Source organism: Schistocerca americana, chromosome X (genome assembly GCF_021461395.2).
Source record: "Schistocerca americana isolate TAMUIC-IGC-003095 chromosome X, iqSchAmer2.1, whole genome shotgun sequence".
Taxonomy (NCBI): Eukaryota; Metazoa; Arthropoda; class Insecta; order Orthoptera; family Acrididae; genus Schistocerca; species Schistocerca americana.
In genome coordinates this window covers 739,242,281-739,269,199 of record NC_060130.1, presented here as the reverse complement: position 1 = coordinate 739,269,199, position 26,919 = coordinate 739,242,281, and the positions used below count along the sequence as shown (strand labels likewise).

Genomic DNA, 26,919 nt, shown 5'->3' with positions numbered 1-26,919 from the left:
AATGACATACCACGAAAGAATTATCCAATTGGGACGGAAATCGGTAGAGGCCATGTACATGTACAGGCAACCAAATAATAACAGTTTCAGAAAAATTAGGTGATTTATTCAAGAGAAAGAGATTCACCAATTGAGAAAGTCAATAACGTGTTGGTCCATCTCTGTCCCTTATACAAGTAGTTATTTGGTTAGGCATTGATGGCAGAGTCGTTGGATGTCTTCCTGAGCGATATCGTGTCAAATTATGTCCAGTTGGCGAGTCAGATCGTCAAAATCCCGAGACTGTTGGTGGGCCCTGCCCATAATGCTCCAAACGTTCTCATTTGAGGAGAGATCCAGCGACCTTGTTGGACAAGGTAGGGTTTGGCAAGCATTAAGCCAAATAGTAGTCCCTCACCGTGTGTGGGCGGGTATTATCATGCTGAAAGGTAAGCCCAGGACGGGTTGCGATGAAGGGCAATAAAATGGGGACATACACTATGTGATTAAAAGTATCCGGACAACTGGCTGAAAATGACGTACAAATTCGTGGCGCCCTCCATCGGTAATGCTGGAATTCAATATGGTGATGGCCCATCCTTGCCTTGATGACAGCTTCCATTCTCGCAGGCATACGTCCAGTAAGGTGCTGGAAGGTCTCTTGGATAATGGCAGCCCATTCTTCACAGAGTGCTGCACTGAGGAGAGGTATCGATGTCAGTCGGTGAGGCCTGGAGCGAAGTCAGCGTTCCAAAACACCCCACAGATGTTATATAGGTTTCAGGTCAGGACTCTGTGCAGGCCAGTCCATTACAGGGATGTTATTGTCGTGCAACCACTCCACCACAGGCCGTACGTTATGAACAGGTGCTCGATCCTGTTGAGAGATGCAATCGCCATCCCCGAAATGCTCTTCAACATTGGGAAGAAGGTGCTTAAAACATCAATGTAGGCCTGTGCTGTGATAGTGCCACGCAAAACAACAAGGGGTGCAAGCCCCCTCCATGAAAAACACGACCACACCATAACACCATCGCCTCCGAATTTCACTGTTGGCACTACACACGCTCGCAGATGACGTTCACCGGGCATTCGCCACACCAGCACCCTGCCATCGGTTCACCACATTGTGTACCGTGATTCGACACTCCACACAATGTTTTTCCACCGTTCAATCGTCCAATGTTTACGCTCCTTACACCAAGCGAGGCATCGTTTGGCATTTACAAGCGTGATGTGTGGCTTATGAGCAGCTGCTCGACCATGAAATCCAAGTTTTCTCATTTCGCGCCTAACTGTCATAGTACTCGCAGTGGATCCTGATGCAGTTTGGAATTCCTATATGATGGTCTGGATAGGTGTCTGCCTACTACACATTACGATCCTCTTCAACTGTCGGCGGTCTCTGTCGGTCAACAAATGACGTCGGTCTGTACGCTTTTGTGCTGTGCGTGTCCCTTCACGTTTCCACTTTACTATTACATCGGAAACAGTGAACTTAGGGATGTTTAAGAGTGTGGAAATCTCGTTACAGACGTATGACACAAATGACACCCAATCACTTGACCACGTTCGAAGTCCGTGAGTTCCGCGGAGCGCCCCATTCGAATCTCTCACGATGTCTAATGACTACCGAGGTTGCTGATATGGAGTACCTGGCAGGAGGTGGCAGCACAATTCACCTAATATGAAAAACGTATGTTTTTGGAGATGTCCAAATACTGTTGATCACATAGTGTAGTATATCGTCGACGTACCGCTGACTACTGATCGCCATACGGCCAGACAACCTGGACTGATGGTCGAGTTTGCCATTTATTTTCATAGCAGGACCTCTTCGGTTGTCATCCGCGGCACCCTTACAGCACAGCGGTACTTAAACGCTATTCTACGCCCTGTTTTGCTTCACTTCCTGGCAATCTTGAGTTTACATTTCAGCAAGATAGTGCCCGCCCCCAACGGCGAGAGTTTATACTGCATGTCTTCGCGCTTACCATACCGTACCTTGGCCAGCAAGGTCGCCAGATCTCTCCCCAGTTGCGAACTTCGGAGTTTAGGGCAGGGCCCTGCAACCAGCTGGGATTTTGACGATCTAACGCGGCAATTGCACATAATTTTGCACGATATCCCTCAGGAAGGCCTCTAACAATTCTATCATTCAATGCCAAGCAGAATAACTGCTTGCATATGCAAATGACGAACACGTTGCTAACTTGCTCAGTTTTTGAAGCTCTTTCTCTTGAATAAATCATCCAGTTTTTTTGAAACTGTAATCATTTGTTTGTCTGTACAGGTATATCACTTCTACCGATTTCCATCCCATTCGGATAATTCCTTCATGATGCGTCGTTTTGTCCCCTTAGAGTGTATATGAATGACAGATAAATGGCATAAACAACTGTGCCCTTGTGCCCTACTTAGGGGAACAGCGGTTAGTATGGGCCGGAGGTTAGTGTGGGCCACATGGTGTTTCTTGGGTTTACTTCAAAACGGCGGACTCATTCAGTGCTTGGAATATAGCGCAGATATCACTCCACCAAAACGGCGGACTCATTCAGTGCTTGGAATATAGCGCAGATATCACTCCACCAAAACGGCGGACTCATTCAGTGCTTGGAATATAGCGCAGATATCACTCCACCAAAACGGCGGACTCATTCAGTGCTTGGAATATAGCGCAGATATCACTCCACCAAAACGGCGGACTCATTCAGTGCTTGGAATATAGCGCAGATATCACTCCACCAAAACGGCGGACTCATTCAGTGCTTGGAATATAGCGCAGCTATCACTCCACCAAAATGGCGGACTCATTCAGTGCTTGGAATATAGCGCAGATATCACTCCACCAAAACGGCGGACTCATTCAGTGCTTGGAATATAGCGCAGATATCACTCCACCAAAACGGCGGACTCATTCAGTGCTTGGAATATAGTGCAGATATCACTCCACCAAAACGGCGGACTCATTCAGTGCTTGGAATATATCGCAGATATCACTCCACCAAAACGGCGGACTCATGCAGAGCTTGGAATAATGTGCAGCTATCACTCCACCATTTACTACAACTTGACTGCCGCGCGGGATTAACCGAGCGGTGTTGGGCGCTGCAGTCATGGACTGTGCGGCTGATCCCGGCGGATGTTCGAGTCCTCCTTCGCGCATAGGTGTGTGTGTATGTCCTTAGGATAATTTAGGTTAAGTAGTGTGTAAGCTTAGGGACTGATGACCTTAGCAGTTAAGACCCATAAGATTTCACACACATTTATTTTGTACGACTTGAGTGAATATTTAAGTAGTCCAAAGTAGACTGAATCGTAATAATGAAATTCCGCTCAATCACGCCGGTTTCTGTTTCCTCGATGTTTCAATGTGCTGTGTTAGACGGGTAGTATGGACTAAACCAAACTTGGGTGTATGAGCCATATAAGAAATTTATTTTTTCAGTTTAGGCACATGACGCCAAGCTTGAAGAAGAAGCATGCCGTCGATGGAGTGGCCCGAGACTGCAGTGAAGCAAGAGGTTTCAAGTGTTTTAGAAGGCAAAATGAGCGAAAGGATTGCTGCTGACCATTTCAATTTTCCTGGAACTGCACTGCAAAGGATAATAAAATCATTGAAGGATTCAGCAGACATTTATAACACCTTAGACTGGGTTGTTGAAACCAACATTTGAAGAAAAATTACACGAGACCTTTAGATTCCAGGTTAATGCCGCTAGCTAAGACTGAGTTTCAAAAGTTGCCTTACGATTTGGCAGAAAAGTTGAAACTGCCTCACATATTTAACAGGACAAAGAAATCGGCAGGTTAAGGTTTCTATGAAAACTTTATGAGGAAACAGCCAGAACCGACTTTCAGATAACCTCAGTCCACAGCTTTAACGCGTTGTTTCATGTTCAGCCGATCCAAGATGACAGGCTCTTTAAAAAACTGTATTTTTTAATATTTTGTACTTTTGATATACAAGAAGATAAATTTGTTTGTGAATTACGTAACGCCTTTTTTAATTAAAAACCTATATCTTGATCCAATCGGAGAAATAGAGATGGTGGGAGCAGACACGATCGTGGCATTTGCTGACGATGTTGTAATTCTTGGCGATACGCTGGAGCAAGTATGCGTTGATACTTCCCGATTTCTCCGCATTGCGAAGCAAATTGGGCTGGTGGTGAACGAGGATAAAACCAAATATCTTGTTTTGTCACCCTGTCAAGCTCTCCCTCCTTCTATAATTGTTGATGGGCATACCTTTCAACGAATTCAAGTACTTGGCTTCGATACTGACAGATAACAGTGAAGAGGCGAGAAAAGAGCATCAACGAATAATAAACATCTTTCACATGTTCTTTAGTCTGAACAGTTTATTCAGTTCTTGGCTGATATGACAGAAGAACAGGATCCTGCTGAACGTGACATTATCACACCCTGTACTTTTAGATGGTTCTCAAACCTGCGGACATCAGCAAAAACTGAAGAAGCAATCTGTGCCTTCGAGAGGAAGGTACTTGGAAAGATCTATGGACCTATTTGCGATACAATGGAAGGTAAATGGAAGCTAAGAACCAAAAAAACCTGTACCAACGATTTAGAAAGTCACATATTGGTCAAATGTTAGGACACAGGAAGCTACAGTGATTTGGCCACATCCTTCGAGCTGATAGATCCCTCCCATACCGAGTCCTTCATTCTCAAATGGTTCAAATGGCTCTGAGCACTATGGGACTTAACTTCTGAGGTCATCAGTCCCCTAGAACTTAGAACTACTTAAACCTAACTAACCTAAGGACATCACACACATCCATGCCCGAGGCAGGATTCGAACCTGCGACCGTAGCGGTCGCGCGGTTCCAAACTGTAGCGCCTAAAACCGCTTGGCCACCCCGGCTGGCCCTTCATTCTCAACCTGCTGGAAAATGCCCATGGAAATGTCCGATGACGCAATGGAAGGATCGAGTGTCAACAATTCTTAAAGAAGAAGAGCCGACAGAGGTGGTGGAAGATGAAGCTAGAGACCGGCAACGATGGACTGCCATCTGCTGTAGATATCTCCTCTGTTGTCACCGACTGATCTCCTTTTTCGTCGTGCTATTTGTAGTGTGTTCTCTTATAATTTTTTGTGGAGTGCTATTTTTCCTCCTTCTGTAGTTGTTTATTTGCCGTATCCCTTAAAGGCCCGTTAATGCAATAAATGATGATGATGGTGATATTTTGTCGTGTGTCCCATACTATCCGACACCTTTCTTAACATCTTGAATTTTGAGTCTTAGAAAATCTTTTCTTGGTCTGAGTCGTTTTCGTTAGAAACCTTTTTTCATCGTATACATCAAAACAAATGTTTAACTAAAGGTTTTATGCCGTTATATCTTATTTCAAAACAAAATAGTCTTACACCAGTTTTCGCTTAAGTGGCTCATTGTTACTCTAGATTAAGGTGACAGAGGGGGAAACTGGCCACAGAAATGGCGGTTCCGAATTAGTGTAAAATAATCACCGCTATATGTAAAAATAGAACAAGAATAGCGCCAAAAGGAAGAAAAGGTTACTTTAACTAATATTAGTAAATAAATTCAATTGGTTCACTAGAAAAGGTAGAATGCTTGATGAACTAAAAGAGGAGTTGAACCCAAAATGAAATGGAAGACAGCACCGTTTTTTTCGTACAATTTTCTGTTTGTCTGGTATGTCATACGGCCTCCTTTTCATTTGAAAATTACGAGTTGTATCCGAGTTGGCGGCTTTCAAAAGGGCCACCATGTTGATAACATAGCTTTACAGGTTTTCACCCGTTCCCACCTCATACTACGTGACTTTAAAATTCTGTTCATCTACCCGTTTCTCTCTTAGAAGGGTGGCTCTATACCTGTGACCATAGTTAGTCCAAAAAGTTTCGACAGTGAGTTAATAAAAATCGAGAAAAGTTAAGATGGTGGGTTGGATGCTTCAGGTGTTCTACATAGCCTCTCCTCCCCATCGAGTACAACGCACATAACATTCATGTAACCATGTGAAAGAGTGACGAAAGTCTTCCTTTGGGATGTTGTTCAGCTCGTGCTTCACATTCCTTGAATGTCGGATATGTCGGCAGACCCTTCATCTGACTTCCTGCACTTTGTCGTATTGTGGTAGGTTCATATTGATAACACTAAATCTATGATGACTTTTTCCAGAAAATAAGTGTCTGCGCTTTGCATTTCAATTAAGTCGCGGAGGGCGTCCACGCATCGTTGTTTTCGTTGGGAACAAACTTTTCACACTTTTCTCTTCTTCAAAACATTCTGGAGAATGTCTTCAACACTTAACCATTTTCATTCGTGTAACAGTCCGCCTCGATAGCTGAGTGGTAGCCGGCACGGTAGCTCAGCGTGTTCGGTAAAAAACTTGAGTAAAGGAATCAATGATAAACTTGAACGGATGTCTTGTGACGTCCGCCCAGACCGAACGCAACGTACAATACCGAACAAAACGCAAAAAAAGTGGTCAGCGAGACGGATTGCCGTCCTACGGGCCCGGGTTTGATTCCCGGCTGGGTCGAAGATTTTCTCCGCTCAGGGACTGGGTGTTGTGTTGTCTTCATCATCATTTTATCCCCATCCGGCGCGCAGGTCGCCCAATGTGGCGCCGAATGTAATAAGACCTGCACCAAGGGGGCCGGACCCGACCCGTAAGGGGCCTCCCAGCCAATGACGTCAAACGCTCATTTCCATTTCCATTTGTGTAACAATAACCCAACCGACTGGCCGAATGCACATCTGTTCTTTACTGTTATTAGTTAGAGCTGCGCCGTAGTTACTGACTTAACGTCGCTTGGGCAGGAATAAAATCAGTCTCGGAAATTTTTGCATGGGCGGTATACATTGTGGTAGTTGAAACATTTCAGAAATGATTATTACACTGTAAAGCATATCTAAAATTTAAGTTTCATGTTTGCTAGCGCATCCTGTAGTATAGCGCTTACTTTGTAGTATTCTTCTTAACGCATATTTAATATGTTTTAGGTAAATAGGAAAAAATAATTACATACAGCGTTTTGAGCTCCTGGCGTTAATTTCAAGAAGACTAAATTCGACTTCATCCCCCTCCCAGCAGTGAAAACTGTATTTGCGGTTTTTAGATACAACGCACTAAACACGTCTTTATCCACAATATGCCATGGCTGTCGCGATGTTAGGAACATGACATCAGTTTGTATCTAAGTGGATGAATACATCTAATAAATTGCTTCGAGAGTGATTTTAGGCTCAAAAATGTTCAAACGTGTGTGAAATCTTATGGGATTTAACTGCTAAGGTCATCAGTCCCTAAGCTTACACACTACTTAACCTAAATTATCCTAAGGACAAACACACACACGCATGTCCGAGGGAGGACTCGAACCTCCGCCGGGACCAGCCGCACAGTCCATGGCTGCAGCGCCTTAGAGATTTTACTCTCTTCTTCATAGAGTGTAACACTTAATTACGCTATCAACGGTGGACGAGGGTTACTAATAAAGTTTTATCTATCTCTCTAGAAAAGTTACTAGTTACTTTTTGTTTTTAGTTTGCAGGTACGTTTTGTAGTCCAGGTATACAGTGACATCCCCACCCCACAGTATCGTAGCAAAGCGCTAGACACGAAATAAAGTGGCACAGTCCATTGAATCGTGCGGTAATTGTTTTTCGGCAGCAACAGAAATGTTGTAGCTGCGTGCAACCTTAGTAGATGATTCTTTTTTGTTTTGTTTTGTTTGAGGTGATAATTAAAACTTTATGACTGCTCCTTAAAGTGGAAATGATCACTAGCTCACTTTCGCGACATATTGTACTTCTCGGTACACTAAAATATTTGTATTACTCGATTAAGGGACGTGCTTCGCAGGTCATAAAAATTTTGGTACCTTGTTATGATTAATTTAGCTGTAGAGTATTATTTTACTTAGGTACAAATATACAAATGTGGAATAAGATATTATTTCAAAATAAGAATCAAACCACTAAAAGTTGCATTACATATATTTTGTTTTAATTTTGAGGAAGATTTCCGAATTTGTCAAAATTATTATTATTTATATAACTTTTAGACTGCAATTTGAAAAGCAACTGTTCTGCAAATTTTACATAATATTAACATCCGACGCATCGCGTAGGTATTAATCGAACTGGACGGAAATCAGTAGATGTTATGTACACGTACAGACAAACCAATGGTCACAGTCTCAGAAAAAATGGATAATTTATTCAAGAGAAACAACTTAACGAATAGAGCAAGTCTATAACGGGTTGGTCCACCTAGCCATTAGCACTGATTGATAAAATCAGCGGATACCCAACCGAAGGATATGTTGTCAAATTCTGTTCAATTGTCGCATTAGCTCGTCAAAATCCGGAGCTGGTTGTAGGGCCGTGCCCTAATGCCCCAAACATTCGCAGCTGGAGAGAGATCTGGCGACCTAGCTGGCCAAGGTAGGGTTCGACAAGCAAGAAGACAGGCAGTATTAACTCTCGCCGTCGGGGGCGGGCATTATCTTGCTGAAATGTAAGCCCAGGATGACTTGGCATGAAGGACAACAAAATAGGGCGTAGAATATGTTCGACATACCGCTGTGCTGTAAGGGTACCACAGATGACAACCAAAGGGGTCCTGCTACGTGAAGAATTGGCACCCAAGACCACCACGCTTGATTGTTGGGCCGTACGGCGGACGACAGTCAGGTTGGTATCCCACTGCTGTTGGATGGGTTATTTCCAGACACGTCTTCGCTGGCCATCAGGGCTCAGTTCGAAGTGGAAGGCAGTTCTACTCCAGTTGATGAGACTCCAGGCCGAAGGTGTACCTGGAAGCGCCCCAGACAGCAGTGGGACCTGACTGTCGCCCGCCATACGGCCCATCAATCTGGAGTGATGGATGGTCTGGAGTGGTATTTCTTTTCTTTGGTTGTCATCGTCGGACCGTTAGAGCACATCAGTATGCCGACGACATTATAGGCCCTATTTTGTTGCCCTTCGTGGCAAGCAATCCTGGGCATACATTCCAGCAAGATAATGCCAGCCCACACACGTGGAAAGTTTCTACTGCTTGCCTTCGTGCTTGCCAAACCTTACCTTGACCAGCAAGGACGCCGGTTTTCTCCCGATTGAGAACGTTTGGAGCATTATGGACAGGACCCCCTGACCAGCTCGAGATTTTAACAATCTAATTGGACAGACTTTGTTTGGCACGGTATCTCTCAGGAGGACAACCAACAACTCCATCAATCAATGCTAAGCCCAATTACTGCTTGCAAAATGGTCAGAGGTGGACCAACGAATTGTTGACTTGCTCAATTTGTGTAGCTCTTTCTCTTGAATAAACCTTCTAATTTTTCTGATATGGTAATCATTTGTTTGTCCGTACACGTACTCTACATCTATCGATGTGATGTATCCCATTTGGATAGTTCCTTCGTGATGCGTCGTGTTTTTTTTATTATTTATTTTTTTTTTTTTTACCTAGAACGATAACGGATATCCTTTAGAAATCATAAAAATTTTGTTTCTTGGGTATGATTTAATAAACTGTAGAATATTATTTTACTTATGTACAAATACAAAAATGTGTAATAAAATTTTTTTCAAAATTGCAATCAAACCACTAAAAGTCGCATTAAACATTTTTTTTAATTTTGAGGAAAACTTCTGAAATTACCAAAACTATTATTCTTATTATAATTTTAGAGCAATTATATGGTAAATTTTATAAAATATTAATGAGATATGGAGTTTACCTTTTAATGTAAAGATCGATGTATAAATATTTTTGCGTTGCGAGCTGAGCATTGCTCGTCACTTTAATCTAAAACCGAGCGAGGTGGCGCAGTGGTTAGCACACTGGACTCGCATTTGGGTGGACGACGGTTCAAACCCGCGTCCGGCCATCATGATTTAGGCTTTCAGTGATTTCCCTAAATCGATTCAGGTAAATGCCGGGATGGTTCCTTATAAAGGGCACGACCGACTTCCTTCCCCATCCTTCCGTAATCCGATGGGACCGATGACCTCGCTGTTTGGCCCCTTCCCCCAAATCAACCTTTAATCTAAATTTTCGTCGCAATTCACCACTATTCTGTTTTGCAGTATGACTTGCTAACATGTTTCTGGTGCCTTCTGATCTATACTGCTGTGCTTGATACTGTAATGTTGGTTTTTTTATTCTGTTATGTGCAAAGTTCAAGTGATTTACTAATCGTAGTCGGAAATTATTACTAAAATAATAAATTACATAACTGATAAAAACTAAAAAGATTCTGCAATATTTTATTTATAAAATTTATACATAAATGACCAAAAAATCTGGATTCCTCCTTGTAAAGTTCGAATAGACCCTGAATTTGAGCCAATTTATAGAAACTTTGAGACGACAACAGGAAGAAAATAACCTCAGTAACTTATTTCCTTTCAAATAGTGCTTTTCAATCACGTGCATTAATTCATCACATATTTCTGTTTCGTTATATGCTGCTCTGAATAATGCTCGCCATTGAAGACTGCAGGACAAATTTTAATTTTTGAAACATCTTTGACAGAAGGATGAAGAGGTTAGAGCCTCAAGGAGGACAAGTGCCTCATATTATCTCCTCTGAAACACACCATTGATGCACGATAATGTTCGAGTGGTTGAGAGTTCGCGGGACTTATTCCAAGTCACGCACAAGTCCGTGCAACGCAGTCCGAAGAAATTCAGCAGCATCATCCGAACAGTTTCTTCTCGGAAGACGGCGATGTCGTTCGGCAACAAGCCTGTTTTTCCTGCATCGTTTGTCCGGGTTGTGCCACGGTATTCTAATGATGGAAAGTCGTTCTTTCATGATACGACAACCATGTTCATTATAATTCAGTGGTCGTATGGCCTTTCTGTTGCCACAAACGCCAGATACCATAAGTTTGCTTATTTCTACATCTACATTATACCCCGCAAACCACCTAATGGTGTGTGACGGAGGGTACTTCTTGTATCACTAGCTGATCCCCCCCACCCTAGTCTACTCGCGAAAGGAGCGTGGGAAGAATGATTGTCGGTAAGCCTCTGAACTGGCTCTAATGTCTCAGGTGGTCACTGCGCGCGATCTGTGTGGGAGGAAGTAATATGTTGTCCGACTCTTCCAGGAAAGGGCTCTCTCGAAATATGTATGAGTAGTAAACCTCCCCATGATGCACAACGCCTGTCTTATAGCACTCGGTAACGCACTCGCACCGAAAAACGAAAGCGTGACGATGCGCGCCGCTCTTCGTTGGATTTTTTCTATCTCTTGCATCAGTCCTACCTGGTAAGCATCCCACATTTACGAACAATACTCAAGAATCGGTCGAACAAGCGCCTTATAAGCCATTCCGTTCGTAGATGAGTTACATTTCCTTAAGGTTCTTCCTATGAATCTCTGTCATCTGCGTTTTCTACTCTGTTTCACGTGGTCATTCCACTTAAGGTCGCTCTTGATATTACTCCTAGATATTTTGCGGCTGATGCTGTTTGCAGCAATTTGTCATCAATAGTGTAGTTGCCCAGTAGTGGGTTTCTTTTCCTACGTATGCGCAGTATGTTACATTTATTTACGTTCAGGGAGAATTTTCAGAGCCTGCGCCGTTTATTAAGCCTCTGCAGGTCATTATAAATCCTGCATTTATATTTTAAAAGTTTATGTGTTTTGTTTCTGAGGCGGGGATGCGGATTCATCCCGGCATTTGTCGAGCCAAGGGTGGGAATCCCACCCAGCAACCACATTCAGGCTGACAAGCATGCACGACCAGCAGTCGTTTGTCGAGCGGGCAGATTCGATTCAGGTGTAGTTCTCCTCCTCGTCTCGCAAGCCAGTACGCTGCACGCTTAACTATACAAACAGGTCTTGACAGGCAACAACACATTCTCGTTAAGCGGTGGGGAGTAGCAAGCCATATGTGCTGCTTTGGAGGTTTAGTGTTAACGAAGTCGAACTGTTGTGAAAACCAACTGGATGATTTATTGAACTATCCTAAGCGAGATATTCTACTTCTGCATTTTACACTGGACTGATTGCAGTAACATGTTGTATTATACAATCACAGAGTTTTGACAAGAACGGTTCTTCACGGCAATCCTTCTGAATGGTCGGTGTTTTCGATCGATCCGCGAGTATTTTTTTCAGTCCTTAACATTCCTCAGTTGTGATTTACCACGAGTCATATACGCCATAATCACCCCAGACACTGTTGCTCTCGACACAATTGTCACAATTGTCAATACTCCAACTACAGTTGATGCATCAGTCTGAAGTCTCCCATTTTTCCGGGGTCCTCGGACACCTCCAAAGACACTGGCAAAATGGGAGGCCTCAGACTGATGCAACGCCTTTAGTTGGAGTATCGACGATACTGGCAGTGTGGCAGTTCTGTCGACAGCAACAGCGACAAGGGTAATTACGGCGTATATGACTCGTGGTAAGCCACAACTGAGGAATGTTAAGACCGAATAAAATACCCGACGATCGGTCGACATCATCGACCACTCAGAAAGACTGCCCTGAAGAACTATGCTGTCAGATGGGGCTACTGTCTATTCCTTCTCCTATCTTTCTCCCACTGACATACTTCCCACTCTCTAACAACCTCGCTGAGATCGAGGCATTAACTCCTTCGTCCTTTCCCTCTTTGGCCCGCCTAGGTGTGGCTGGTTGCACGCGCTAGCTCGTAATGTGAGTACACTGCCTAGGCAAATGCAAACTAACTTCTTTTACTGCAGTAACACACAGTTTTGGTGGATCATTTATGATCAAATTTAAAAGTTCGCAAAAATACTACAGTGTGACACAAAACAAACTAGTAAACCTTCCCATTATTTCGACAGCCATTAGAACTAAGTCCATTGTCTAAGACGTCTCCTGGGATGTCTTATCACATAACGTTGGCAACAGAGGATTATAAATACACAAATATTATTTAAAATATAGGATAAATTATAAAAACTCGTGATAACAATTGAATTACTTGCTTTTTCGGTCATAAGTTATACACACGGTGAACAAAAATATAGAAACACCAAAACCACGACATATATATATATATATATATATATATATATATATATATATATATATATATATATATATATATTTTAATCGTGTGACGAGGACCTCCCGTCGGGTAGACCGTTCGCCGGGTGCAGGTCTTTCGATTTGACGCCACTTCGGCGACTTGCGCGACGATGAGAATGAAATGATGATGATTAGGACAACACAACACCCAGTCCCTGAGCGGAGAATATCTCTGACCGAGCCGGGAATCGAACCCGGGCCCTTAGGATTGACAGTCTGTCGCGCTGTCCTCTCAGCTACCGAGGGCGGACCACGACATATTAATATGCCTAATACAGTGTAGGAAAACCGTTGGCATTCAAAACTGCTTCCAATCGTCTCTGAATGAATGAATAACGGTCATGTATAATTTTCAAGGGAATCTTGTACCATCCCTCCTGCAAAATAGCGGCATGCTCAGGAAAACGATGATGAAGGATAATAGTAACCACGCACTTTCTCTCCAAAGTAGACCACAGAGGCTCAACAGTATTGAGATTTTGCCACTGTGATGGTCAGGAGAGAGGCGACACTTCATCCTCGTCGTCAAAAAACCAGTCCTGAACAGTCCGTGCAAAGTCCGAGAGATGGCACCACCGGTGCGTATCGAGGTCATGTTTAGTTAGTAGCATCTTTGGAAAGACCTCACAGCAAGTTTCAGCCATATTGGTCTATTTCTTTGTGTTTGGCATTCGTGTGAATCAAGGAAGTCGTGTGATTGTCAAAAAATGGACGAATCTGCACCAAAATAGGCGAAGACCATTCCTTCGGCCGGAAAGGTTATGGCGACTGTCTTTTGGGATTCGCAAGGGATAATCCTCATCGGCTATCTGGAAAAGGGTAAAACTATTACAAGTGAATATTTTTCATCGTTACTGGACTGTTTGAAAACCGAGCTGCAAGAAAAACGCCGGCAACTGGACCGCAAAATAGTCCTCTTCCATCACGACACGTCGGCCGAAGTGGCCGTGCGGTTAAAGGCGCTGCAGTCTGGAACCGCAAGACCGCTACGGTCGCAGGTTCGAATCCTGCCTCGGGCATGGATGTTTGTGCTGTCCTTAGGTTAGTTAGGTTTAACTAGTTCTAAGTTCTAGGGGACTAATGACCTTAGCAGTTGAGTCCCATAGTGCTCAGAGCCATTTTTTTGAACCATCACGACAATGCACCAGCACACACCTCAGCAGTTGTGGTCGCAACATTAATGGAAATAGGATTCCAACTCGTTTCACATCCCCCTATTCTCCAGACTTGGCTCCCTCGGGGTACTATTTGTTCCCCAATTTGAACAAATGGCTGGCGGCTCAAAGAGTTTATTCAGACGAGAAGGTGATTGCAGCAACTAATAGCTATTTTGCAGAATTGGACAATTCCTATTATTCGGAAGGGATCAACAAATTAGAACAGCGTTGGACGAAGTGTATAAGTCCAAAAGGAGACTATGTCGAAAAATAAAAAAGGTTTACCCCAAACACGTACGTAGTTTTTATTTTTGCACGGACTTTTCAAACGCCACTCGTAAATGCTTCAAAATAATTGTGAACAACTGTGGCCTGGTAACTTGACATCGTTGTATGAGAATATGAAGTCCATGAATGGCTGCAAATGGTCTCCAAGTAGCAGAACAGAACCATTTCCAGTCAGTGATCGGTTCGGATGGAGCAGAGGACCCAGTCCATTTCATGTAAACACAGGCCACACCATTACGGAGTTACCACCAGCTTGCACAGTGCCTTGTGGAAACCTGGATCCATAGCTTCATGTGGTCTGCGCCACATTCGAACCCCACCATCAGCTCTTACCAACTGAGATCGGTACTCATCGGACCAGCTCGCGGTTTTCCAGTCACGAGTCCACGAGCGCCGCTGCAGGCGATGTCGTGCTGGTAGCAAAGGCACTGGCGTCGGTCGTCTGCTGCCATAGCCCATTAACGCCAAATTTCGCCGCACTGTCCTATCAGATACATTCTTCGTACATCCAACGCTGATTTCAGTGGTTATTTCACACAGTACTGCTTGTCTGTTAGCACTGACAACTCTACGCAAACGCCGCTGCTTCGCGGTCGTTAACTGAGAGCCACCGGCTTGTCCGTGGTGAGAGGTAACTCCTCAAATTTGGTATTCTCGGCACACTCTTGGCACTGCGGATCTCGGAACATCGAATTCCCTAAGGACTTCAGAAACTGAATGTCCCATGCGTCTAACTCCAACTACCATTCCGGCTACAAAGTCTGTTAATTCGCGTCGTGCGGCCATGATCACGATGGAAACCTTTTCACACGAATCACCTGAGTACAAATGAAAGCTTCGCCAGTGTACTGTCCTTTTATGCCTTGTGTACGCGATTCTACCGCTATTTGTATGTGTGCATATCGCTATCTCGTGCCTTTTGTCACCATGTTTTATATCCCAATTTTCAATTTGATTCTATCTTGTGTAACTTTAACCTGATCTCATGAACTGCTGCCTATATCTTTACATGGTCCTTCCTGGTTGCCGAGGATTCTTCACACTCGTGTGTCTGGAATTTACATGAACTTTTTCTGTACAATCGCAGTCTTTTTTAGCTTGTTTTGGGTTTCAAGTTTAATTTATTAAACCGAATGTAGACCTGCATGTTTTATGATGATATTTGTATTCACACTGTTTTCCATGCCAAGTTTATTCATTCGCAGCTATGTTTCCTCTTTAGAAGATTGTAAAAACTGCTATAGTTTTCTTTATTGAAAAAGCATGCATTTTGGCGTAAAACAGTGGTCATGATACGCAGATGGCTGCGTGACAAAAAGAAACGAAACGACTGTCGCCTTGGCAGACCGGCCAAGACCATAAGGGGCACGGCGCGCGACCCCGATATCGATATCCCAGCCGACGCGGTAAACCACAAAGGAAGCACCGCGTGCCACTACTATACACGTCCAGCAGAGCCTCAAAGTTTTCGTACGACATCGATTATGCGTTTCCTTCACATTTATTAAAGTTTTCTGCTGCATCATCCAAAGCGATAAATCAGTGCTACAAAGCTAAAGTGCGTAGGGTTTGTTTCTATAATTTCGTCGTCCAAAGTAGGTAAAAAAAAAAAGTAATACCATCAGATTGAATGACGAAAAGATTCATTAACTTATGAAGAAAGTATCTGACATGTGACATCACGCAAGCATAAGAGATTCTACGAAAATTATGTATTACGATCCTGCATCTACATCTACATGATTACTCTGCAATTCACATTTACGTGCTTGGCAGAGGGTTCATCGAACCACAATCATACAATCTCTCTACCATTCCACTCCCGAACAGCTCGCGGGAAAAACGAACACCTAAACCTTTCTGTTCGAGCTCTGATTTCTCTTATTTTATTTTGATGGTCATTCCTACCTATGTAGGTTGGGCTCAACAAAATATTTTCGCATTCGGAAGAGAAAGTTGGTGACTGAAATTTCGTAAATAGATCTCGCCGCGACGAAAAACGTCTTTGCTTTAATGACTTCCATCCCAACTGGCGTATAATATTTGCCACACTCTCGTCCCTATTACGTGATAATACAAAACAAGCTGCCCTTTTTTGCACCCTTTCGATGTCCTCCGTCAATCCCACCTGGTAAGGATCCCACACCGCGCAGCAATATTCTAACAGAGGACGAACGAGTGTAGTGTAAGCTGTCTCTTTAGTGGACTTGCAGCTTCTATGTGTCCTGCCAATGAAACGCAACCTTTGGCTCGCCTTCCCCACAACATTATCTATGTGGTCTTCCCAACTGAAGTTGTTCGTAATTTTAACACCCAGGTACTTAGTTGAATTGACAGCCTTAACAATTGTACTATTTATCGAGTAATCGAATTCCAAGGGATTTCTTTTGGAACTCATGTGGATCACCTCACACTTTTCGTTATTTAGCGTCAACTGCCACCTGCCACACCATACAGCAATCTTTTCTAAATCGGTTTGCAACTGATACTGGTCTTCGGATGACCTTACTAGACGGTAAATTACAGCATCATCTGCGAACAACCTAAGAGAACTGCTCAGATTGTCACCCAGGTCATTTATATAGATCAGTCGAAATTAGTGCGTATGAAAAAGCTACAAAGATCCACGATATGAAAATATTTTATTTTCAATAAATAACGGACATCGTCCGAAAAAAAACCACACACAAGATAAAATCTGTGATAGTGTTGTCATGAACTCACGCAGAATATAATTACCCCCTTGCGAAATGTACTTCATTTAATGTCACGTGACAAAGTTTCCGGAGCTGCTTCGCTCGTATTGCAAACATTTCGCTTGGTGTCTAAGATCGAAGTATTCTCTCCTGGAGGTACTGTCCCGAATACGAATATGCATGACTTCAGACTATTAACAGTTGCCTGATATCCGATGCTGATGTTTATTTATTCACGTTGTTGCTGTTCTCTATCCCTAAAAGACATTACTACGTCCTCCTCGATACTACCTGGTGGCTTCAAGCAACGAGTGTTTAAAAATGTGAAAGAGCCGATAGCAGAGTTCCCTTACTGAGATACATAGCACCGTATCCGGTATTTTATGCTCGCATTCATACTCAAAATGTTTTTCTAAGAGTTCACTGTCTTCGCAGGGCTGGTGTAGAAGGTAAGAACTGCACTAAAGATGATGATATTTTTGCACTCCTAATAAACGAATCACAGCTACGAGTGATTACCTTGCCATGTCCATTACAACATATGCAGATTCTCTTACAACAAACAATGGAAGAGTATTAACTTGTCCCAGCTAACATTCTTTTGTGTTTACGAAGTCTGATTATTAACCATAACGGATTTTAAAAGGACAGATCAATAGAAGCCTGACACAAAAATACGAGACTCCTATCATTACTTAGGAATTATTTTATTCTGTCTCACCCTTTGTACAGAAATGAGGGCGGCGATCGATCGAGCTGACCGAGTTGTGACCACGCGAGGCACCAGTTTGTGCGGCACGACAATCTCTAGCTCGCTCGTTTGCCGGACTATTTTCCGCGCTAGCAAGGCATAGAAAAAAAACACACACACACACACACGAACAGGAAGCACCCAGAAAGGGAAGTGTAAATGGGGTTTAAACTTAGCGGGTTGAGAGGGTATGTGCCGTTAGTTCAATGTGTACGAAAATCGAGTAAAATTTACAAAGAGCTCAGCACTATAAGCTCACGTATCACAATGACGTTGCAACGTCTCTGGTCGGGATGGGTGTCGTAAATCCGTTATATCCTCTCCTGAGGCAAGCCGTCTCACAACTAGATAATGGCACTGGACCAGAGTCTGTGCTGCTGGTCCTGGCGGAGGTTCGAGTCCTCCCTCGGGCATGGGTGTGTGTGTTTGTCCTTAGGATAATTTAGGTTAAGTAGTGTGTAAGCTTAGGGACTGATGACCTTAGCAGTTAAGTCCCATAAGATTTCACACACATTTGAACATTTGAACTGGACCAGAGTTGAGGCACGAGCTGGTCCCACACATGTTCTGTCGGCGACAGATCCGGGGGTCCCGCTGTCGACAGAAGTACCCCAACACCACGCAGATAGCTCATAGAGACGCGTGAAATGCGTGGACGAGCATTGTCCTGCTGGAAATGGCACCACGATGAGTCGCATGAGAGGTAACACATGAGGATGCAGAATGTACGAGGGTGAGTCAAATGAAAACCTCAAATTTGTAATAACAAACCGAAATTTCGCGCCGTTATCCTGTAAGTTGGTAAGCGTGCTACAAACAGCGTGCAGAATGGCCTGTAGGTGGCAGCATAGTGCGGATGCACACATACCGTCGCAGTATCAGCATAAAGCTGGCCGCCCCACTTGCGACTTGCACCAGAGAAGAACAGCGTTCTGTTATTCGGTTTTTGCGTAGTGAAGGTGTGAAACCTACTGAAATTCATCGACGAATGAAGGTTCAGCAGCAAGTCTACGAACGGAGTAGGAAGTTCGCAAATGGTGTGACTTCAGTGGAAGATGCTCCTCGTCCAGGTCAGGCACAACGAGTTGTGACTCCACAGACCATTGCAGCAGTTGAAGCCATAGTGAAGGAAAATCGCCGAGTGGCACTGAATGACATTGCAGCATGTTTACAGATTAGTCATGGGTAGCACACCACATTGTGCATGATGTGCTCCAGTTTCACAAAGTGTCTGCAGGATGGGTGCCACGGCAGCTGGCTCCTGAAATGAGAGAACGACGTGTTGATGCTTGTGAATAACTTCTTCGGCGCTTTGAACGAGAAGGTGATGGCTTCTTTGCAAGAATCCTTACTTGGGACGAAACCTGCGTTCACTTCCACCAACCGGAAACGAAGAGAGCGAGCAAGGAATGGCGCCATTCCCCATCATCAAAACCAAAGAAGTTTCGAACAGAACCATCAGCAGGGAAGGTTATGCTGACTCTCTTTTGGGACGAAAAAAGCATCATTACACGCCTAGAGGGACCACTGCCACCAGTGCATCATACACAGATCTCCTAAAAAACATCTGCGGCCGGCAATCAAATCAAAGCGACGTGGATTGCTGTCAGCAGGTGTCATTTTGCAACATGAGAATGCAAGACCCCACACTGCCCGTACAACAGTTGCAACAATCACAGACCTGCATTTTGAGTGTCTTTCTCATCCACCATACTCACCAGACCTTGCCCCAAGTGATTTCCATATGTTTCGACCACTCAGAGACGCAACGGGAGGAAAGAAGTTCTTTTCTCATGAAGAGGTATGCCACGCGGTGCATGAGTGGTTGCGCGGACTACCAAAAGAATTTTTTTCTAAAGGAATTTCTACACTTTGTTAGTGCTGGAGGACTTGCATTGAGAGTGAGGGAGATTATGTTGGAAAGTGATACAGCTTTGTACCGCTTCTGCACAATAAATAATACTAAAAAAATATTTAAGGTTTTCATTTGACTCACCCTCGTATGTAAAGTACAACTGCGCCGTCAGAGTTGCGTCAGTCACTACCAGCCGTGACCTGAAGTCATACTCGACGCTACGCCAGACCATGTCGCCAGGAATGACACCACTGTGCCTCTCCAAAACATTAGAAGAATAGGAACTCTCTCCAGATCGCCGCCATACTCGTCAACGATGGTCGTCTGGGGCAGTGCAGAACCGTGATTCATCGCTGCGCACGATGGGACGCCATGCAACAGTAGTCCATGCTTCTCGTTCACAGCACCACTCCATACGCAGTCGTCTGCGTTGTAGTGTTAGCGGCAGCCTAAGCATGGAACCGTGATTCCTTTGTCCGGTTGCTGTTAGTGTCCGACCAATGGTACAAGAGGGCACAAAATGTTGCTGGCAGTCCATTACTTCTCGAATGACAGTCGTAAATGTGAAGGGGTTACTATGCGCTCGGTACACAATTCGGGGATCAGGTGTTCGACCGGAACCTTGACGACGTGACATGCAGTGCAACATCGGGCCACTGTTACAACCGAATGACCCACAGCTCTGGCTACTGCATGATTCGACCAGCCAGCCAAAAGGAGAGCCACAATTGGTGTCTCTTCAAATTATGTCAGGAGCTGATAACGTTGTATCACACGAGTAAGTGACATCTCCGTGTTCTTCACAGTAATCACACGACATCTCCTTATATACCCTACCAGTCCTGGTAACAACACTAAACATGATCAACACTTAAGCAGTGTAGTGGTCGTTCTACCTTTCACAGAGAATTCCAACGTTAATCAGTTACATACCAATGATGTATACGAGTCTGAAGTTACATTGTCATCCGACAATGTCTTCTAGATGTTTCACTTTCTTTCCCAGGTAGTGCATCTGCCAAGGGATCTTAGTGGACCACTGTCTTCTTCGACATTTAACTTTGTCCTTACACTGTGACAAGTTTAAACAAAAGCAGTCTACTCAGGAGCAGGGTACAAGCTGTTTGTTACAGACGTGTTCTTGCCCTCCGCTAAATATCAAAATAGTGCACGTTTTGATCAGCATCACGAAATATGGCACCCCAAAACACTTCGAGCGGTGAAAGGATCGAATGTAGACCTGTGCGGATCCTGCTTAGAATGCTGCCACCACTAACTGCATACATTTACTAAATACGCTATTTATTTCTTTATTTCAGACCTCGTATTTGAGGGATGAACGCATCAGTAGTAAACTGCTCGTCCACGGCCACTGAGCTGATTGATTTTAATACGAGTACGACATGTCAAGGGGTAAATGCACAGTCAACATCGAAAAGTAGTCGCGCACTAATACGTCACCATAAATATACGGCTAGCCTAGTTTCACTTTTGTCAGGGTAGTATCTCCGTCCTTGAAAAAACAAACCAACCGTATGTAACTATAGAAACCTCTAGGGCGCAGAAATATCAGATATGAAACTCATAGACAATCGTATGGTGCAACTCATAAAGCGCTAGCTCGTGAAACTGATGGACGAGCCAGGTCGAATTCGTGCGCTCTTTCAGAGGCTGTTTGATTTCATACATTGGCCAGTGCGGATGTACTTCTCAGATGCTTCCTCACTCCAGTGTATTCTAAAGACGGACTAGTTCCCCAGCTCAACGATAAAGCAATACGAATAAAGCAATTAAACAATAAATCACACACGACAGACTGTTTGCAGATGCCGTCTACTGCATCCTTCCCTATAGATAATGAAGTCGCTGCAGCTTGCATCTAAGAGGTCACCTACAGTGTTGGTGATTTGCATTGTTCATTATCTTCATTGTCTTTATGGAACACAAATGAGTGTCGAGGCTCGTCAACATAAAATAATGACTAATGGGACACAGATCCCACCCTAATCCGTATACTGATCGAAATAATACACACACACACACACACACACACACACACACACACACACACACAGATGTATATGTGCTAGCAAAATCTAGAAAAATGGAATGATCGATACATTTATTTTAATAAAAGAAAAGAAACGTTATCCGGAAGTTCCGAGCAGTATTTCAGTGAGTTAGCAAAGCGCTGTACTTTTGTAAGGAAATGGGATCAAATTCCTATCTGGTCTGATACAGTACATCCACAGTCCACTCAGACACTTCAAGAACATTCCATTACGAGTATTTAAATAAAACAACGAACTATTATTTAATTGATATTGGAGTAATGGATGTCTTTTTTTATCAAAGAAAATAAGGGACATTCTGAAAGTGTCCATCAAAGCGCTCATACATGTTTCTTATCGAGTACGACAGTTATGTTGTATCTTATGATATTATATCGTATCGTGAATGATTACTCTTCATTTGTATACACAAACACGACGCAGACGGTTAGACACGAGCTTCTTTCAGTCCGTAGATGCTTCTGATAGTAAAGGAACGCAGTTAAAGGTGAGATAGTTCAATTAATAAAATCAGCCAGCTCTTAGTGTTGTCTTATTGAATCTATATATATTTCGAGCACCGGCTGCATCTTCAAGTCTGTCCTCTTAGCCTCCTTCACAAATTCTATACAAACTTGGCACTGACATTATTAGCGACATATTTTCACATTTTTCAAAAAATGGTTCAAATGGCTCTGAGCACTATGGGACTTAACTTCTGAGGTCATCAGTCCCCTAGAACTTAGAACTACTTCAACCTAACTAACCTAAGGACATCACACACATCCGTGCCCAAGGCAGGATTCGAACCTGCCACCGTAGCGGTGGTGGTTGTTGGGATGTTTAAGGGGGACTAAACAGCTAAGGTCATCAGTCCCCCGACCGTAGCGGTCACGCGGTTCCAGACTGTAGCGTCTAGAACCGCTCGGTTACTCCGGCCGGCCCACATTTTTCAGAGGGAATAGAATGTCATAAAACTTTTAAATACTGATAGATTCCTTATTGTTATCAGCTTGCAGTTAGAGAAAGTATGATGAAAACATGCTCTCAAAAAATTAGAATACCCACTTTAATCCAAAGAAATTCAAACTAACAATTATTCCTTGATGTTTTTACTACTCTGTGTATAAAGTTTACACCTTTCTTTCCTTCCTCAATAAAAAATGAATAGCAAAAATTACTGTGCAACAACTGTCGATCACTAGCTTTACTAAACACTTTGATTAATGATTCGTCAATGATTTTTGAAAACTTAAAGTAATTTAAATAATTTCTGAACTCTAAACTAAGAGCTAGATGACTAAATTAACAAAGTGGGTGATAACAGTGTATAACAAGTCATGTAGTTATCACCAGACATATCTGAAATTTCCTATTGGTTTCCTGTAAATATAGTATTTTGCTTTGTGTAATGATAGTGTTACTGAGTTGGACAAAAAAATTATCATGCAGACTGAATATCATGAGAAAAGTATTGTTGTGAGAGAAAGACAACAGACATATTTCCAGGAGGTGGTGTTCCACAGCTCTTAAATATTTGAAAAATGTCATGTTCCCGCTTATAGCCACTGATAAAATTCTTTATTTACATAAGCAGTTTCTGCCGACTGACATAATCAGGTTCATAAAAGTTAAGGCCGATTGAAGTTATAACACGAATAAGTGCACTAGCTGGCACACTTTTTATACACTGGAATCTTTATTACGTTATGAAAACAGTGTCTAATTCATGGTTTTATCATCTGACAATAGTGATTTTATATTTCGTCTGACATGATCCTGTGAATACTTTTATGAACCTGTTGATTGTCAGTCGACCGGAACTGATTGTGTAAATAAACAACATTATCAGCAACTAAAGGCGGTAACATGACTTTTTCAAACAACAGATACGGCAACTGTCTTCATGTATCAGCTTCTTTTATACACCACATTTCATAAAAAGAAAAGAGTGTAAAGGAATTTCTCTGCGGACAAGTTATGAAGCAGACGTCCTCAGATCACAACAGTTACGAATGCTTCATCCAGTCGAAATGTAAATAAGAAATATATGTTCATAACCGAATGTTTACAAACAGTTCAACGGCGTAACTACATGTGACACGTCAATATAGACTTTTAAAGGCGTAGTACACATAACTCTCCGGCAATGGTGTGTTCTTAATCAACAGCAGTACCTTTAGAATTCAAATTTCACTCAGTTTTCCAGTAACAACAATTCGGACTAGAATATGGTTATGGTTCCTCGATTTATGACAACGATTGCGAACTGAGTTGGCGACTGTAGCCAATTACAGACGTCGCCGTAATCACTTAAATGTTCGACACTGCTGATGCAGTGGTACCTTCATTTTTAACTTATGAGGCTTGTACAGGTATAAGGAAAGGAAACACGTGTCTGTCCAGTTGCTGCGCTTCATTTAAAAATTCTAAGGTTCTCACTGCGAAGGAGATGGAGTAGTGGAAAAAATCTCTGCGTACTAAACAGAGAACATATTGAATTAGCTATAGGGAGTTTAAGGGCGTCTGCTTTGAGTCAAATAGAGGCTGTGCGTAAGTGCTGACTCTGAGGCTAGAGGGGTTAAAGCGGGGCGAACAGATGGAATGCAGGAGCAGGTGTGCCTTGCGCTACGAGAATGGATGTTCTCCGGAAAAGCTAATCGCCGAGAGAACAAAACCAGGTCATTTCGTGCCGAATTTTGAATTGCCCTCCTATATAACAATAAAAGGTACCTGTCACAAGTAGAAACATTTTTGCACAGCGCGTGCGCACTGTCTGACATTTCAGATTATTGCCTGCTACTCTAGGACGTCACGAGCCTCGGGAGGCTACGAACGAGAAGAAAATAATGCCCCAGCCAGGAGCATCTCCGTTGTGGGCTCTGTTACGTCACAGAGCCGCCGCTGCTAGCTGCTAGCGCACGCATAAATTACTGTATCTTTACGTTGGCGCTCGCTGCCGCCGCGCCGTCAGCGTTCAGCGTAAACACGCTAGTGTCGGCGTACCTGTCCAACGCCTCCACAGCACGCCGGTCTTCACTGATGTAGGCGCTGTGTTTATTATTCAGCGTTACGCAGCACCGGTAAAGACCCAAAACGGCTCTCTACGTTTGTCTTTCAGCTCATTTTGTGCTGCAATTTGCTGCTCCATTGACCGTACTGTTTGTGTGCCACTGCCGCCGTATCTCACTCACCTGAATCGCCGACAAAAACTAAGAAAAATGTCGGACGGCCTTCGAGTTGAATCAGAACTGGGAAGGACAGCCTACGGCTTCTGCTCGAACTAAAAATATCTCCCATCGTTTCCTCCTTCACTGCAGAGTCGATCAATGTATATCTGTCGATTATGACACGGTGTATTGATTTAGTATGAGACAGTTGAGCCGCGCGGGATTAGCCGAGCGGTCTAGGGCGCTGCAGTCTTCAACTGTGCGGCTGATCCCGGCGGAGGTTGGAGTCCTCCCTCGGGCATGGGTGTGTGTGTGTTTGTCCTTAGGATAATTTACGTTAAGTAGTGTGTAAACTTAGGGACTGATGACCTTAGCAGTTAAGTCCCATAAGTTTTCACACACATTTGAAACAGTTGACTGATATTCAGGAAGATCTGAAATGAAAGGGAAGGAAGGATAGCGTTTAGTGTCCCACATACGTCGAGTTTATTATATACGAAGGACAACCTCAGAGACGACCAAGATGGGTGGGGTTGGTTCAAATGGCTCTGAGCACTATGGGACTTAACATCTGAGGACATCAGTCCCATAGAACTTAGAACTACTTAAACCTAACTTACTTAAGGACATCACACACATCCATGCCCGAGGCAGAATCCGAACCTGCCCCTAGAACCGCTCGGCCACAACGGCCGGCCGACCAAGACGGGGCAAATCAACAGTGTCAAAGAGACCATCTCGATAATTGTTAGAATTGATTTGGCGAAGCCACGGAAAATACGAATTTGGAGTGCTGAATGAGCATCTGAACAACGTTTAGATCCCTTGGGCATTAGCGTTTGTAGATTAGAGGAACGTTTTCTCCTCACTGCTGCCGGAATACGCAATCCATGTGGCGGTCAGGAATTACTGAGCGTAGCATCAACAACAGCGTCATAATACATGTATACATTATACATGAAATGTGTCTCTTTAATCTACTGTAAACAGGTGTTCTACATGGAGACGCACGAAGACGACATTTTCTTAGACAACACGTATTATTCGACAAGCGACGCTCACTTTAGTGGCATACGATGAAATCTAATTGGTTGTGTTTTGACACGTATTCGTCGGCACTCAATACTAAGAGAATAGGATGTGGAAGAACGGCTACAGACAACGCCGAGGAAAAATGTCGCGAGGGGGAAGCGTAGCGTGCGCGCGCGCGCTCGCGGCAGGCCGGCGTGCTCACCTGTTGGCAGCCGGTGGTCAGCATGGCGCTCCCGGCGAGTCCCGGCGCCGCACTGAGGCCGCACAGCCCGCTACGCCAGACCTGGCGCCGCGGGGCAGCATCCAGGCTCTCCGCGCAGGATCTAGGCGCGCCCCCAGAAGCCTCGGCGCCTCCCTGCCAGAACGGCTTCTCCGGCCGTCAGGCCCTAAGAGCTAACGTATCCAGCTTTGCGTCGGTATCCGTGCAACGAAAGTAACAGAGGTTGTATTGATGGAAGTGTGATGAGAAGCCATCGCGTCGACGTCATTGTGCACATTTCATCTATAACAAATTGTCCATTTTATTTGGACTGTTGAGCTCCGTGGCCGTGGATAATAATACTTTACCATAAAAATACAGCGCCCAGCCCCTTTTTTAATGCGTTTTTATTTATGCCAATATGTAGGGTGACCAGATGCAGTTGTTTAACAAGGAGGATAAAGAGCTTCAAAAAGGAGGACAAAGGAAGAAAGAAGAGGACACATCAAACGGGTCAGCTGCAGATGAGGACACCACTCGTCAGCTTTGGACAAGTCACGTGACTGCCGGTAATTACCGGTAAAACTAGTAGTTAATTGTTACTGATGGTCAGGTGGTGGTTAACTGAGCAATATAAAAAAAATTAAAAATATTGAT

General features: G+C 43.7%; 1 protein-coding gene across 1 annotated transcript in view; it reads right to left on the bottom strand.

The window, feature by feature from the left end:
- Positions 1-26,301, bottom strand: part of LOC124556581 (palmitoleoyl-protein carboxylesterase NOTUM) — a 325,447-nt gene extending 299,146 nt beyond the window's left edge. Inside the window, exon 1 of the mRNA XM_047130546.1 lies at positions 26,266-26,301. Within this exon, the coding sequence (XP_046986502.1) occupies positions 26,266-26,289 (24 nt within the window). The 5' untranslated portion in view covers positions 26,290-26,301. The remainder of the gene's footprint in view (positions 1-26,265) is intronic.
- Between the last annotated feature and the right edge of the window lie 618 nt (positions 26,302-26,919).